At 40.5% G+C, this 13,985-nt stretch overlaps 1 protein-coding gene across 1 annotated transcript in view; it reads left to right on the top strand.

Moving 5' to 3' along the window:
• Window positions 1–12,851, top strand: part of NUP155 (nucleoporin 155) — a 358,702-nt gene extending 345,851 nt beyond the window's left edge. Inside the window, exons 34-35 of the mRNA XM_030193046.1 lie at window positions 6,764–6,870; window positions 12,033–12,851. Of these exons, the coding sequence (XP_030048906.1) occupies window positions 6,764–6,870; window positions 12,033–12,171 (246 nt within the window). The 3' untranslated portion in view covers window positions 12,172–12,851. The remainder of the gene's footprint in view (window positions 1–6,763; window positions 6,871–12,032) is intronic.
• The last annotated feature ends 1,134 nt before the right edge of the window (window positions 12,852–13,985 follow it).

The raw sequence follows: 13,985 nt of genomic DNA, 5'->3' as shown, positions 1-13,985 counted from the left end.
GTCCCAAAGTTGCCCCCTCTCCACCACATTTTGGGCAAGCTCCATCTGGCGATAGGCCCATGTGGAAGACTCGTTGTGGGGGTATAAACAGGCGCAAGGCAAACTTATATTGCAGCTCCCAGTGAGATGTAATCTGCGACACCTTGCGCAAGGATGTTATGTGGGTTCAAAACAAATCTGATTGAAATCAAAACACTTATGTCTGTGCTCTACTTTGCGGCATATCTGGCAAAATCCAGTTCCAGGGCAGTGTCTCTTAAGTGTCTATGGTGGATGATAGGGGCACTTTTTGCTGCGATCTGAGGGAGAAGGCAGTAGCCAGTTCCTCCTGTACATCCTCGGTTAATGCCTCCCAGGGCAGGCCTGCTACATAATGCCTTAGCTGCTGATAGTGGAAGAGGTCTGCAGGGGTCAAAGAATATTGTTTCAAGTCTTCAAATGATTTAATTCGACCCTTCACTGAAATAGCTTGCATGATATATATCAGCCCTTTCCGCTTCCATCTTAGAAAAGCATTATGCAAAGTGCCAGGAGGGAAGGCTGGATTGCCACTAATAGACAAGTAGGGAGTAGTTTTTGAATTAAAATGGTGATGCCTGCAGACCCATCGTCAAACCGTTCTGGCCGTGGGGATTATAGAGGATATATGTAATGGGGAATCTCCACCCTCACCCGCTGCATGCAGCAGATAGCTGAAAGTCCTGCGTGCTTTGAAACCAATCTGTAATATGTCTCATGCCACTCACAATAGTTAATAAATAATAACAAGATCATGTCCCAAACAGTAATATATTCAGCAGGAATTTTCTTCAAACTGATATGTAAATATATACCATAGATTATTTCTCATGATCTTATAAATGTATGTAGAGGGATTATCAGACTTCTATGCATCTCGCAACTCACAATAGTTAGGCATCGCAAACTCAGCAGGCCTAGCCCCCCATACTCCACAGATATCTGCAGGGTGGTTAGCGGCAACCGTGGCTTCTCTCCTTTCCATAAGAATTTTTGCAATATTGAATTCAGCCTTTTTTTTTTCATCCCTGCAGCTAAGGTACAGTGGCAGCATTTGGAAAATATACAGCCAGCGTGGTATAATCATATTGTACAGAGCAATACGACCCAATAGTGAGAGAGGGTACCCCTGCCACATTTGCAAGTAGTATATGTATCTGTAAACAACTTAGCCACATTTATTTGATACAGTTGTGATAGGTCCCATGGTATAAATACCCCCAAATACTTGATAACTCCTCCAGCCCACGTTAAGGGAAGGGCTCCCCTCCACATTGACTCATCCCCTTCTATTACTGACATGGCCTGGGACTTCTGGAGATTCGACTTAAAACCCGAGAGGCTACCAAATTGCTCTATTATTTGCAGTAGTTCAGCAAGTGAGGTGGCCAGCTCCCTAGTTATCACCATCAAGTCATCCGCAAAAGCAAGGGTCTTAACCATCTCCCCCCCCCCCCCCCCGCCTCCACTCTTGAGACCCTCCCCGCCATCCTTAGTGCCCGCATCAAGGGTTCTATTGACAAAATGAATAAGAGCGGAGAGAGGGGGCACTCCTGACGCATACCCCTGCACTCCGGGAAGGGATCTGCCTTAACCCCATTGACAAGCGGCGCAGCCTCCAGGTCTGCATATAGTGCCTGTATTGCAGAGTAGAACCAGCCACTAAACCCCATTTAGCGCAGGGTCCCAAACAAGTACTCCCATCCTACTCTGTCAAAGGCCTGCTCGGTGTCCAAGCTGATCACTAAGCCTGACGAATTAGTGCTCTGACAATGAGCCATAGCCACCAACAGGCGTCTGACATTAATAACTGCTTGATGATGTTTGACAAAACCTGCCTGCTCTGCACCTGCCAACCGTGGGAGAATTGCTGCAAGTCTATCCACTAAAATCCTAGCCAGTATCTTAAGATCTACGTTGAGGAGGGAGATAGGACGATAAGAGGCAGCCTGGCTTCGGTATCTGGGAGATCAGAGCTAAATTAGAATGAGGTGGGAGTTTCTGGTCATCCACTATCTGATCATAGAAAGCAGTAAGCTGCCCCAAAAAGGAAGTTGGTAACATCTTATAAAACTCCCCTGGAAACCCGTCTGGACCCGGGCCCGAGTGACAAGCCAAGGCTTTTATGACAGTTTGAAGCTACTGACCAGTTATGGGGGCATTAAGATCTTGCAATTCCTGTGAGGTCAATTTCGAGAGTCCCACTCGCTCCATATAGTGATGTAGTGAAGCCTAGGAGATATCTGGGGCTGCTCATAGAGTTTAGCAAAATGTTGGGTAAGTACTTTTGCTATTTCCTCACTTTTGTTTCTGACACACCCGTGATCATCTACAATAGCAGTTATGGCTCTTCGGGCCCCCCAGGATTTTACTAAGCGTGATAACAAAGCACCAGTCCTGTCTCCAAAACGCTGCAGGTTGTATTTGCGGTAGAGTAGGGAGCATGTGGCATAATCATGTAATAGGGAGTTTAGCGTTATCTGTGTGGTGTGTAATTGTTCTCTAGTTTGTGCATTGGGCACGTGAATAAATTTCTTTTTATCTTTCCTTAGTTTTAACTCCAAACTACCTTAGAGAGCCTCTTATTTCGGGCATGTACAAATGCTGTTATATCTCCTCTCAATACTGCATTGGCTGTCATCCAAAATAACGTAGCGCTTTATTTTATTTGTTACATTTATACCCCGCTCTTTCCCGCTTTATAGCAGGTTCAGTGCAGCTTACATAGTATGGGTTACAAAGTATCACAGAAAGAACACAGTTGTAGAATAGTAGAGTTATGATGTGGTTGTATAGAGTAGGACAAGAAGGAGAGATGTGCAGGGGAGTATTGCTCATTAAATTTCCTAAAGTCCTCCCATTTTTGTTGAAGATATGTGAGAAAGTCTTTATTCTGATATAGGTAAGCTGGAAATTGCCATTCCACTCCCTTTTGATAATATTCTGGGGCCTCCAAATCTATCCAAGTTATGGAGGGATCTGAGATTTCTTCAGGGCCTATACCTGCAGAAAGTACCCAAGGGAAAGCAGTTTGGTCTACCAGTATGTAGTCTTTTCGGGAAAGTGTACCATGAGCTCTTGATAAATGTGTATAATCTCTCTCACTTGGGTGGAGGGCTCGCCGGCATCTACTAGGTTAAGCAAGCGCATGAAGGAGGTGAGTGCCCTAGATCTGGGCTCCCCCCTGGGGAGCAACCCTGGGGGTCGAACAATCCAAGGCTGGCTCTGATACCAAGTTAAAATCTCCCATAACCAGTTGAATGTAGACAAGTGAATGTAGCTGGTTCAGTGGGCTCACCTACCTCTCAAACTTACTTGTTTGGGCGATCCAAAATGTAAAATTGTTATTTGGAAATATCAAGATATTTTATACTGTTTTCCTATTGTATTGATTTGATCTTTGTAACTTTTATATATTCTACTTTTGTACACTATGTTGAACCCTATTTTGGGGGAAACAGTGGTTTAAAAGCACTACATTGACATTCATAATATCTAAACAAATCTTTTTCAGAAAAGGGGAAGAATTAGAGCTAGAGGATATGAATTGCAGGGTAGTAGAATTAGGTATAATAATCAGGAAATACTTTTTAACGGAGAGGGTAGTGGACGCTGCAGTACCTTCCCAATGCAGGTGATAGGGTCAAAAACAGTAATGGGATAAACACAGAGGATCCCTATATAGAAAGAGGATGGAATTAAAGCAAAAACTTAAATAAACTTGGCACTTTAAACAGGACATAGAGGTCTGTAACCTGCGTGGAATGGCAGGTACAACTGGATGGACCATACGGGTTATCTGTCATCATTTACTATGTTATGTTAAGGTAGTTATTTTAGAAGCTCTGTTCTTGTTTTGGACCTCTGAAAACCAACTTTTAGACATCCATATTGCATGGACATCCAAATCCCGATTTTATAAGCCGAGAATATAGTACTACTACTACTTATCATTTCTATAGCGCTACTAGACCTACACAGTGTTGTACAGTGGACATAAAGAGACAGTCCTTGCTCAAAAGAGCTTACAATCTAAGTAGAACAGACAAACAGGACAAATAAGGGATAAGGGAATTACAAAGGTAGGAATGAAAAAAATGGGTTCTGAAGAAGTGAGTAAAGGTTAAGAGTTAAAAGCAACATCAAAAAGGTGGACTTTTAGCCTAGATTTGAAGACAGCCAGCGATAGTTTGATGTACAGGCTCAGGAGTCCATTCCAAGCATATATGGTGCAGCAAGATAAAAGGAACAGAGTCCTGGAGTTAGCAGTGGAGGAGTGTAAAACTACTATATGTCCATATGGCAAGGGAGTGTGATCTGAGTGAGTCTAAGAATGGATCAAAGTATGGACGTCCATATTTAGACCTGGTACTTGGCACGTCCAGGTTACAGAAAGGTTCTCCAATAGAGCAATTCTCCACTGGATGGAGTAAAGAAAATCACATTAGATACTTTTCTATCCCTGGAGGGCTCACAATTTATAAATAAATAAATAATCAATATTACAAACAGCTGCAGTGGAATTTGAACTGGCAACCTATGGTTCTCTGCCCTAGTTCTCAGCTAGCTGCTCTAACCATTAGGCTATCCCTCCACATAGATGTCTGTGTATTTTATAATGTGGACCTTCCTCTATTGCCACAAAAATGCCCATGCCCATGCCCCTTCTTTTGCCTATTTCATAGTTTGTTCATTTCAGTTTGTAAAATGGATGTTCATGCTGGATGTAGCCAGTACTTGGACGTCCATTTCTCATGTATTTTAGAGCAGGCTGTATGTTGGCATATCCTGTTCTAAAATACACGAGAAACGGATGGCCATGTGATCTACAGACTTAGACATCCATTTTCTGAGTTGGATGTCGTTTCTAAAATGCAGCTCTAAATGTCAAAATGTGCTAGTGCAATGGTAGGTTGTCCCAATGACTTTAGGCAGGTTTGTTATCAAAAATATTGTTGCAACTCTTGGTGTAAAATATTTCTGGATTATACAGGTAAGTTGTCAAAATATACTGTTCAAGCTATAAGACATGTTAAGTCTCTGTCAGGGATCATACTAAACTGTCTGTCTTTTGGGTCAGAAGGTACACTTGAGCCTCCTAAATCCACACGGAACTATGATTATAAATTTGATTGCTCATGGTGGTGTTATATCCATCTATTGAGATTCATTGAGTTCACATTCTTCATACATTATATGATTGAAAATATATATTATGTTTTTATTTTATTTTATCAGGCAAAAGTATATATATTATCTATTATAATATTCTATACTTTTGCCTGGTGAAAATAACAAAAACATATTTGAAAATTCATTATAAATAATAAATGCACCTCCATTTTTCTTTTAGTAGCCCTACTGTTAGTCATCTAGTTGTATAAGAATAATTGCTATAGGAGACTATTTTGTATTGTCTAGTATTGTGTTCTAATGAAAACTAGCTGAAAATTACAGAGCATGTGTGGGAGAATGATTGTCCTGCCCAGACCAATCTCCCCCACCGCACCCCTGCCCACTGCCTCATTTTCTCTTTCTTTGCTGTTGTGAAAGCTCTGTTCCTCCTCTGGCCCGCACAGATGGAATCAGCCAATACAGTTTACTGTATCTTCCATCCTGTACCACTGATTCTGTATTGTGATTTCCAATCCACATGCTTAAGTTCTTTCAAGTTGCAAGAAACAAAGGAGTAATAAAATACATGGCAGCAAATTCAAGTCATATTTTTAGGTCATTCTTTGCTAATTTGTATTCCAACTCTACCAACATGTATCTTGATAGTGATATTTATCTATCTAATCTTGATTTACCCCAGATTTCTTCTGGTGTTTTGGAAATACTTAATATGTGCACCCAATTGGAGGAGGTGGAATGGGCCATGCATCAAAGCCCGCTGAATAAGGTGCCAGGCCCTGACGTGTTTAGGAGCAAGTTTTATAAGCTATTGAGGGACAACATTTCCCCTATTCTTATGGCAATGTTAGTGCTTTAACTCAGTATTAGCAGTGTGGCATTAGACACACATTAGAAACTGGTTGTGGGTCTCTTATAGCACACAGCTATTCCAAAACAATTTCTAATATTGAGTTAAAATAGTGACTTGAATTTATTGCAATGTATATTATTACTTCTTTGTTTCATGCAACATTTACCTGAGTGGAGTATGTTTTTTTTTTCCCTTTATGTTGTATAAGTTCTTTCAGTTGGATCTCTTTTGGAGTCAAAAGCCACTTATGGGAACTTAAGCACTTTAATCTGTAAACAGATATTTTAGCATGCTTATTGAAAATAATATTGCATTTGTTTAATTAAAGCTGTCACATGTGTATATGGGGGGTGATCTTGAATAAAACCAATAAAACTCGAACCGGAAAGTAGGGTTGTGGGGAAGGGCGATAATGAGAGGTTTTTCATAAAATGGGATCATATGTTACCTAGTTTTTTGCTGTAAGATGTTCTTGTTTGTTATTCTCTTTTGATAGCTTACTGTCATGTAACCGCTTGATGTCTTTGTTTAGATTTGTTCCATTGCTAGATGTTGGGTGCTTTGATCCTGAATAAAAAACCGTTACACCTTAAAGCTGTCATGTGTAACAGTGAAGCAAAATATAAAATAATTAACATCAGCATTCACATAGAGCACTGTGCGGTGAATGCTTGCATTGCTTTGCTTTTCAGACAAACTATGTTCCTTCTTAGTTCCAAACACTAAATATTTACATGAGTATGTATGAATGTTTTACAGGATCCCTACTGGAATAGAGTGAAAAAGCCCTTGCACCTTTTGGAATGCATCCATGTGCTATTGTCAGGATATGTACAAGATCCTAACAAGGTGTCAAATTATGAAAGGTATCCCATTTTACCATTGTTTTGAAGCATCCTGTGACCAATGCACTCCTTTTCTAATAGGAACCACCTGCTTGAAGTTGATACAGCTTCAGTCATCCCTGATTATGGCTTCCTATTTAGTTCATGTGGTCATTGAAAGTCAGTCTTTTCAGTGAATTTTTATGAATGAAGGATTTGATTTTATTTGGATCTGTGCTGCAGAAGCATTACTACAGTGGTGTGGTGAGATGGCTATTCAGCATGTGGCAGCAGTGGCGTTCCTAGGGGGGCGGACACCCGGGTCGGCGCCCCCCCCCCCCCCCCCCCCCCCGGCGAAAGACATCCCCCGCGAAAGAGCTCCCCCCCCCCCCGGGTGCATGCCGCTGGGGAGGGTGCCGCAGCACGCGCCTGCTGCGTGTTTACTAACTTTGCTCGTTCGCTGCAGCTCCCTCTGCCCCGGAACAGGAAGTAACCTGTTCCGGGGCAGAGGGAGCTGCAGCGAACGAGAGAAGTTAGCGAACTCGCGCAGCAGGCGTATGCAGCGGCACCCCCCAGCGGCGTGCACCCGGGGCGGACCCCCCCTTGGTACGTCACTGTGTGGTAGTCAGCTGTTTTTTTTTTTTGTTTGTTTGTTTTTTTGTAAATGCTGATCACCCTGGCTTTCTTATACCTGGATTTTCAGCACTGGGTCTTTCCTGGATACTGTTGCGGAATATCTAGGTAGAAAGTGGCCACTGGTACTTAACATGGGTACCAGCAATATTCAAACGAGTACTCAGTTAAAGTTAAGACTGCCTTTATGCTAGCTTAACTTTACCCAGATAGTTACCTGATTAGCGGACTGAATATTTCCACAAACTCTGGATGGCGCCAGGTGGTCAGTGGTCATTTCCAGATAATGCTACTGAAAATCCATGGCTGGCTCCAATTAGCAGCAATTATCTGGGTAAGAGCCGCTCCAGCCCTAGAGTTCCACTGAATATCGACCTCAAGATATTTATGATACCCTATTTTATTAGGAAGGTATTGCTAAAATTAGAAATAGTGTAAGCTAAACTTTCCCCATATAGTAGTGCTTTTGCAGGTAGTGCAGGAATCTGAGTCATTAAAGCATCTCTCCCCAATATGAGCTGCCTCATTCCCCTCCTGTTTTCCTTTTTAAAGGAAAGGAGAGGGTACTTTGAGGGAAGCTAACAAAGAGGCCACCACAAAAAAAAAATAATAATAATAATAAGTTATGTCTCTATATAAAAAGGAAAATAAATTATAAACATTTGGAGGTTTCCATATATGTTTAGTCCTGTATTCATTTAGCATGTTTTTAGGGGGTAGGAATCAATAGACATGAAGGCACAATTCATGTACCTGAATATAACTTGCCTTGAACTGGATGGATGAACTTGTTTTCTGGAACACCAAAAGAGGCTCTTCAAGTCTGCAGCAAACAGCAAAGGACAAAAACCAAAGCAGACCAGAGTCCAAACGTTTATTGAAATAGACCTGACATGGACACGTTTTGCCAATTAGGCTGCATCAGAGGTTTTACAACACACTATTAAATCAAACATACATACAGAATCAATATAAAATCATTAAAAGTTATATAAAAAAGCAAATTATAATTACAGTCAAAATATAAGTGCATAAACATGCAAAACACATGGAGTGGAGGAGTGGCCTAGTGGTTAGGGTGGTGGACTTTGGTCCTGAGGAACTGAGTTCAATTCCCACTTCAGGCACAGGCAGCTCCTTGTGACTCTGGGCAAGTCACTTAACCCTCCATTGCCCCATGTAAGCCGCATTGAGCCTGCCATGAGTGGGTAAGCGCGGGGTACAAATGTAACAAAAAAAAACATATGGTAAAAATACTGAAATAAAAATCAACAAATGATAAAGAACATAATATCTAAAAGGATATGAAGGCACAGAACTTAAGTGATCTGAGAGAATCTATGAACAAATGATCAACAAAGTATCGCTAACCAATGTGAACAAAACATGGTATGAAATTATATAGGTGAAAAAGCTAAATAGTGAATGTGTGTGCAAACAAACTAAATATAAATTTAAACCCAAAAAGACACATACCAATCCAGGGATAAATATCTTGTTTATCCTAGCTAACACACATGCATGCAAGACTGCCTAAAAACAAAACATAGACCACAAAAATCTTAAAGTTAAATCTAATAAAGCATTCTATAAAAAAATAAAGCATCCAAATGTTAACTTACAGTCAACAGCTCTTGCTGAACAGCTTAAAGCTTAGTCAATTGTGCTACATGTCATTTGTGACATAATTACTAGCGTTTGAATTAAATATCAGTGCCATTTTTTGACAACAGCTATTTGCCAGTTACCATGTCGGAGGAACGACATTTTTGCTGCAGTGAGTGGGTATCGCTATGAGTTTGGCGAAATTGTAATTGCATCTGAAGTTTTCTGTCTTTAACATTGTATTTTTCTCACATGGTGTAAAAAAATACAGTATCCCCTGAGGAAGCCTATCAGGGTGAAACAGGTCCCCGTTGGGAGTTTGACAATTGAAAGCCAAAGTTAAGTGGTTCTTTTATACATGCTGTGTTACAATATTTGGCAAGTTAAAGAAATGTTTGTTAACAGTGACTGAACTCAATGTTTGATTATGATGGTACTAGCCGTTGAGCCCGTTAAAACGGGCTGGTGGGTCGCCTCCCCCCGAGTTCGCCGCCCCCTCCGCCCCTCCACCTGGCCCGTCTCTTCGCTATTCAACTTACATCTCCGCAGCAGGCAGAGATCAGCTGAGCTCCCGTCGGCCTTCCTTCTCTGCCTGTGTCCCGCCCTCGTGTGACGTAACGTCATCGAGGGCGGGACACAGGCAGGGAAGGAAGGCCAACGGCAGCTCAGCTGATCTGCCTGCTGCGGAGATGTAAGGTGAATAGCGAAGAGACGGCCGAGTGGAGGGGTGGCGGCAGCGGCGACTCCGGGGAGGGGGGTACCAGTGGCAGCAACCTCGGGGGAGGGTAGCGGTGGCAACCTACTACTACTACTACTATTTAGCTTTTCTATAGCGCTACAAGGCATACGCAGCGCTGCACAAACATAGAAGAAAGACAGTCCCTGCTCAAAGAGCTTACAATCTAATAGACAAAAAATAAATAAAGTAAGCAAATCAAATCAATTAATGTGAACGGGAGGGAAGAGAGGAGGGTAGGTGGAGGCGAGTGGTTACAAGTGGTTACGAGTCAAAAGCAATGTTAAAGAGGTGGGCTTTCAGTCTAGATTTAAAGGTGGCCAAGAATGGGGCAAGACGTAGGGGCTCAGGAAGTTTATTCCAGGCGTAGGGTGCAGCGAGACAGAAGGCGCAAAGTCTGGAGTTGGCAGTAGTGGAGAAGGGAACAGATAAGAAGGATTTATCCATGGAGCGGAGTGCACGGGAAGGGGTGTAGGGAAGGACGAGACCCTCGGCGGCTCCCTCCCCTTTGCGCAATTTCCCTCTCTGTCCCCCCCCCCCCCCCCCCCGTCATCACGTATTGACGCGGGGGCGGGACAGACAGGGAAGTCTCTACTGCGCATTTCCGAGTGAGTATGGTCACTCGCCGTTTATATGTTTGATAGAAGATATTTTCATTGCCTTCAAAGGGTGAAACTGTTCAAGCAGAAGAAATTAAATTGAATTAAATGAGCTAAATTGAATTGAAAATATTTTGGAGGGTTTTTTTAGCCGATGATTGGTCCTAGAATGAGCCTTGGCTTTTGAAAAATCAAGTGGGTTACACCCAGCCGATGGCAATTACCTTTGACTGCTGAGGCTTTTTTTCTTCCTTTTTAAATTAACAAAAAAGTTTTTCAAATATATTTTTAAAAAGTGTTTCCTGTTTGAAGAACTGTTTTTGTTGTCACTTGACTTAATTGTTATTTGGGTGTGTAGGGTTTCCACGATTTTTTATTTTTAGTCTTACTAAATTTTGTGAAACAAGTCATTGTTGTTTGGGCCATATACAAATTTGCAATGGATGGTGCCATGGTACACCCCATGGCTGTGTCCCTCTAATCTGCTGGTAACATTTTTTTTATCAAAACAAAAATAATTCATGTTTAAGGCAATTTCAGCTAGGGACATTAAAAATTCAACTGGAATTTGTCTCAGATGAAGATTATTACATATGACTTCACAAATTATATTAAGATTGGCATCTTGTGGAATGTTCGTATAAAGTGATTCCACGTCAAGTGTGACCAAAAAAGCATTCTTCAGTGTGATGCAGTTGAGAAACTTGATCATATATGAAGAATCCCTTATATATGAAGGGATTAATGGAACCAGAGGTTGGAGAAACTTATCTATAAAGATAGAAAGTGGTTCTAATCTAGATTCATTTCTGGATATTATTGGTCTTCCAGGTGAATCTTCCAAAGATTTATGTATTTTGGGTAAAATTATATAGACTGTGCATGGATGTTGTACTGTCAAAAAATCATATTCTTTCTTTATAATTTAGCCTCCTTGTAAACCAATCTTCGGGACTATCTTGGTCTATTGACTTCTTTATACATATAGTAGGGTCTTCTGGAAGTTTTCTGTTGATTAATTTAATTAAGATATTGTTCTGTGTCCATGTTGACAACCCCTTCACCTTGATCTCCTGATCTGCTTTGGTTTTTGTCCTTTAAGCATGTTTTCTGCCATTATTTACTGACTTACTATGCCTCTTTATTACAATTGGAATATAACATTTGTCTTTTCTACATTGTTATAGTCATGCCTTCATAAATACTCAATAGACTATTAATTCAAATCAAGTTTTAGAGTAAATGCTGTTAAGTGTGAGTGTTCTGTGTGGATAAGAAATATTTTCTATGATTTGTTTTCAGTCTGCTAGTTGCTAGTCCTTTGTGTTTTAGTGATTAAAATGTTAAACAATCATCCCCACTTGAACATTCTACTCCACTTACAATGTTATAAACTTCTATCATACCCTATCTCTTTTCCAATCTGAATAGCATTACCTGTTTAGTCTTTCTACATAAGAAAGGTGATTAATCCCCTTTATCATTTTTGTTGCCTTTCTCTGAATCTTTTCTAGCTCTGTGGTATCCTGTATCAATGAAGACAGTTCTCCCTCATTACTATTTGCACAGTTATTTTTACATCTCATATACTGCAAATACCAATTATTATGTGTGGATTCTTTTTTTCACAGACGTCGCTTCACCCAGGTTTGTTTGGATTCTGTTTCCTGTTATCTTGTGGAGCTCCAGTCAATGAATCCTACGCTAGCTCTGCAGAATACCATTGGGAATTTCAAATCCCTGCAGGCTAAACTGGAACGGTTAAATTGAAGAATGCCATTAGTAAGGGGTAGGGGTGCTCTACCCAGTAACAAGGAACTGGCTGATAAACTGTCTGCATAAGTACCTTGGAAGAAGGATGCGTTGAAGTGGTGTGGGGCAAGTCAACACATTTGTTCCCAAAGACACAATTCTTTACACTCAGTTTAAGCCTTTGTGTTGGTGTCTCCCATATAGAGGGAATATACTCAGTAGGGAGTGCACAAGACAGGCATATATAGCAAAGGCTTGAATTGGGAACCAAAGATTTCTCTGCTCCTCCAAAAAGAAAAGTTAGCTACACAGTGAAAAGCACTGATGTCAAAAGCATGACTTTGTACTATTGCTTAAGGATTTTCTGCAGAAATAGGTTGTGTTGTGCACTTCCATATAAAAAAAAGGATTAAATGCTAGTGAAAAGTGGGAAGAGAGGAAAGAACGTTTTCAAGTTCTAAGAGTAAATGTTTTATAAACAGGCTTAAACCAGAGTGATGGATGTTGGTGCTACATTGCTCAGCTGAAGCAAGAGTCTTCTTTTGGTGATTTTTGTACTGTTTTATACTATGGACAGCTGGAAACCTTTTGTACATTAAAGGGCAAAGAATAAACTAATTCCAATCAACATGAATTTTGTTAGTAAAACATGTAAAGATTATAAATAAATTTTTCTTTAAAACTACTGAATTTTTCCATGTTTGATAACATTTTTACCAAGATATGGTCTTAATTGTGTATAGGGAACTTAATTGACATCCCTTCTGTAAACATTCAGTTTAGTTGGCTTTGATAGGCATGTGTTCTTAAATCTATTTTCTAAGGACTTCCTATATAATAAAAAGCACCTCCAACATTCTGAAGCTGACTCTGTGGCACTGTGGCAGTGTAGGGTTCGTAAGTCTGTAGCTCAGCGTTTCATTGGCTCTCACTGTCCCCGCCCTCACGTCGAGGAAATGGAATGCTGCATAGTTGCCAAGCAAACAAACGTGACATCACAGGAATGAAGAACCAATCAGAACGGAACTTGGAGGAGGGAAGTGGAGTGGATTGAATCTCTAACAAACAATCATATACAGGGAGGTACGAACATCAGTGGAGGCAAGTGCACAGAACGGAAGGGAAGACAAACATTTAATCACTTTGTCACTCACATACACAATCATTCTGTGTATCTCTCTCTTACACTGTCTGTAAAACACACTCACTCTGTCTCTCACATGGGCAACTGTATGTTGCATTCTCACGAGTAAGGAGCTCTTCTGATGTGATTGTTAAACTGATTGAAGGGCCTAAACAAGGAAATCTTTTACCACATTGTAACACAGTTTACACAAAAAATATTGTATATAAAGAAATCTTACACATGTAAACAACAATTATATTCAGAATACAACCGTGGAAACATTAATGGCAGGAACTCATTACATTGCTAGCGCCCGTTTCATTGCATTACGAAATGGGCCTTTTTTACTAGTTATATATAAAATTATAAATGTAGCCTCTAAATTCAAATTAAATTCTGTTTTCTTTTCTAATGGGAATGTTAGTCAATTGCTAATACATTTTACTTTAAACTTAAATAGATTAAAACTTTCTTAAGGCTTATTTGCCACCGTTTTGAATAAATTCTCCCAAAATGGTGTATAGTAAGAGCAGTTTGACCATAGGGAATAGTCAATTTCAGCAGAAAAAAATATTCAAATACTGTGCTGTACTATTTACTGTTCTACTTAATATGGTTTTGACATTTTAATAGATAGCATAGGGTGTAAGCGGAGATAGAACGTATAGACAAATAAGATACAGTAGGAGGAGTTAGAAAATAAAGG

Source organism: Microcaecilia unicolor, chromosome 2 (genome assembly GCF_901765095.1).
Source record: "Microcaecilia unicolor chromosome 2, aMicUni1.1, whole genome shotgun sequence".
NCBI classification, from domain to species: Eukaryota; Metazoa; Chordata; class Amphibia; order Gymnophiona; family Siphonopidae; genus Microcaecilia; species Microcaecilia unicolor.
The sequence above is the reverse complement of the archived record's forward strand: the minus strand, read 5'-3'. Positions and strand labels throughout refer to the sequence as shown.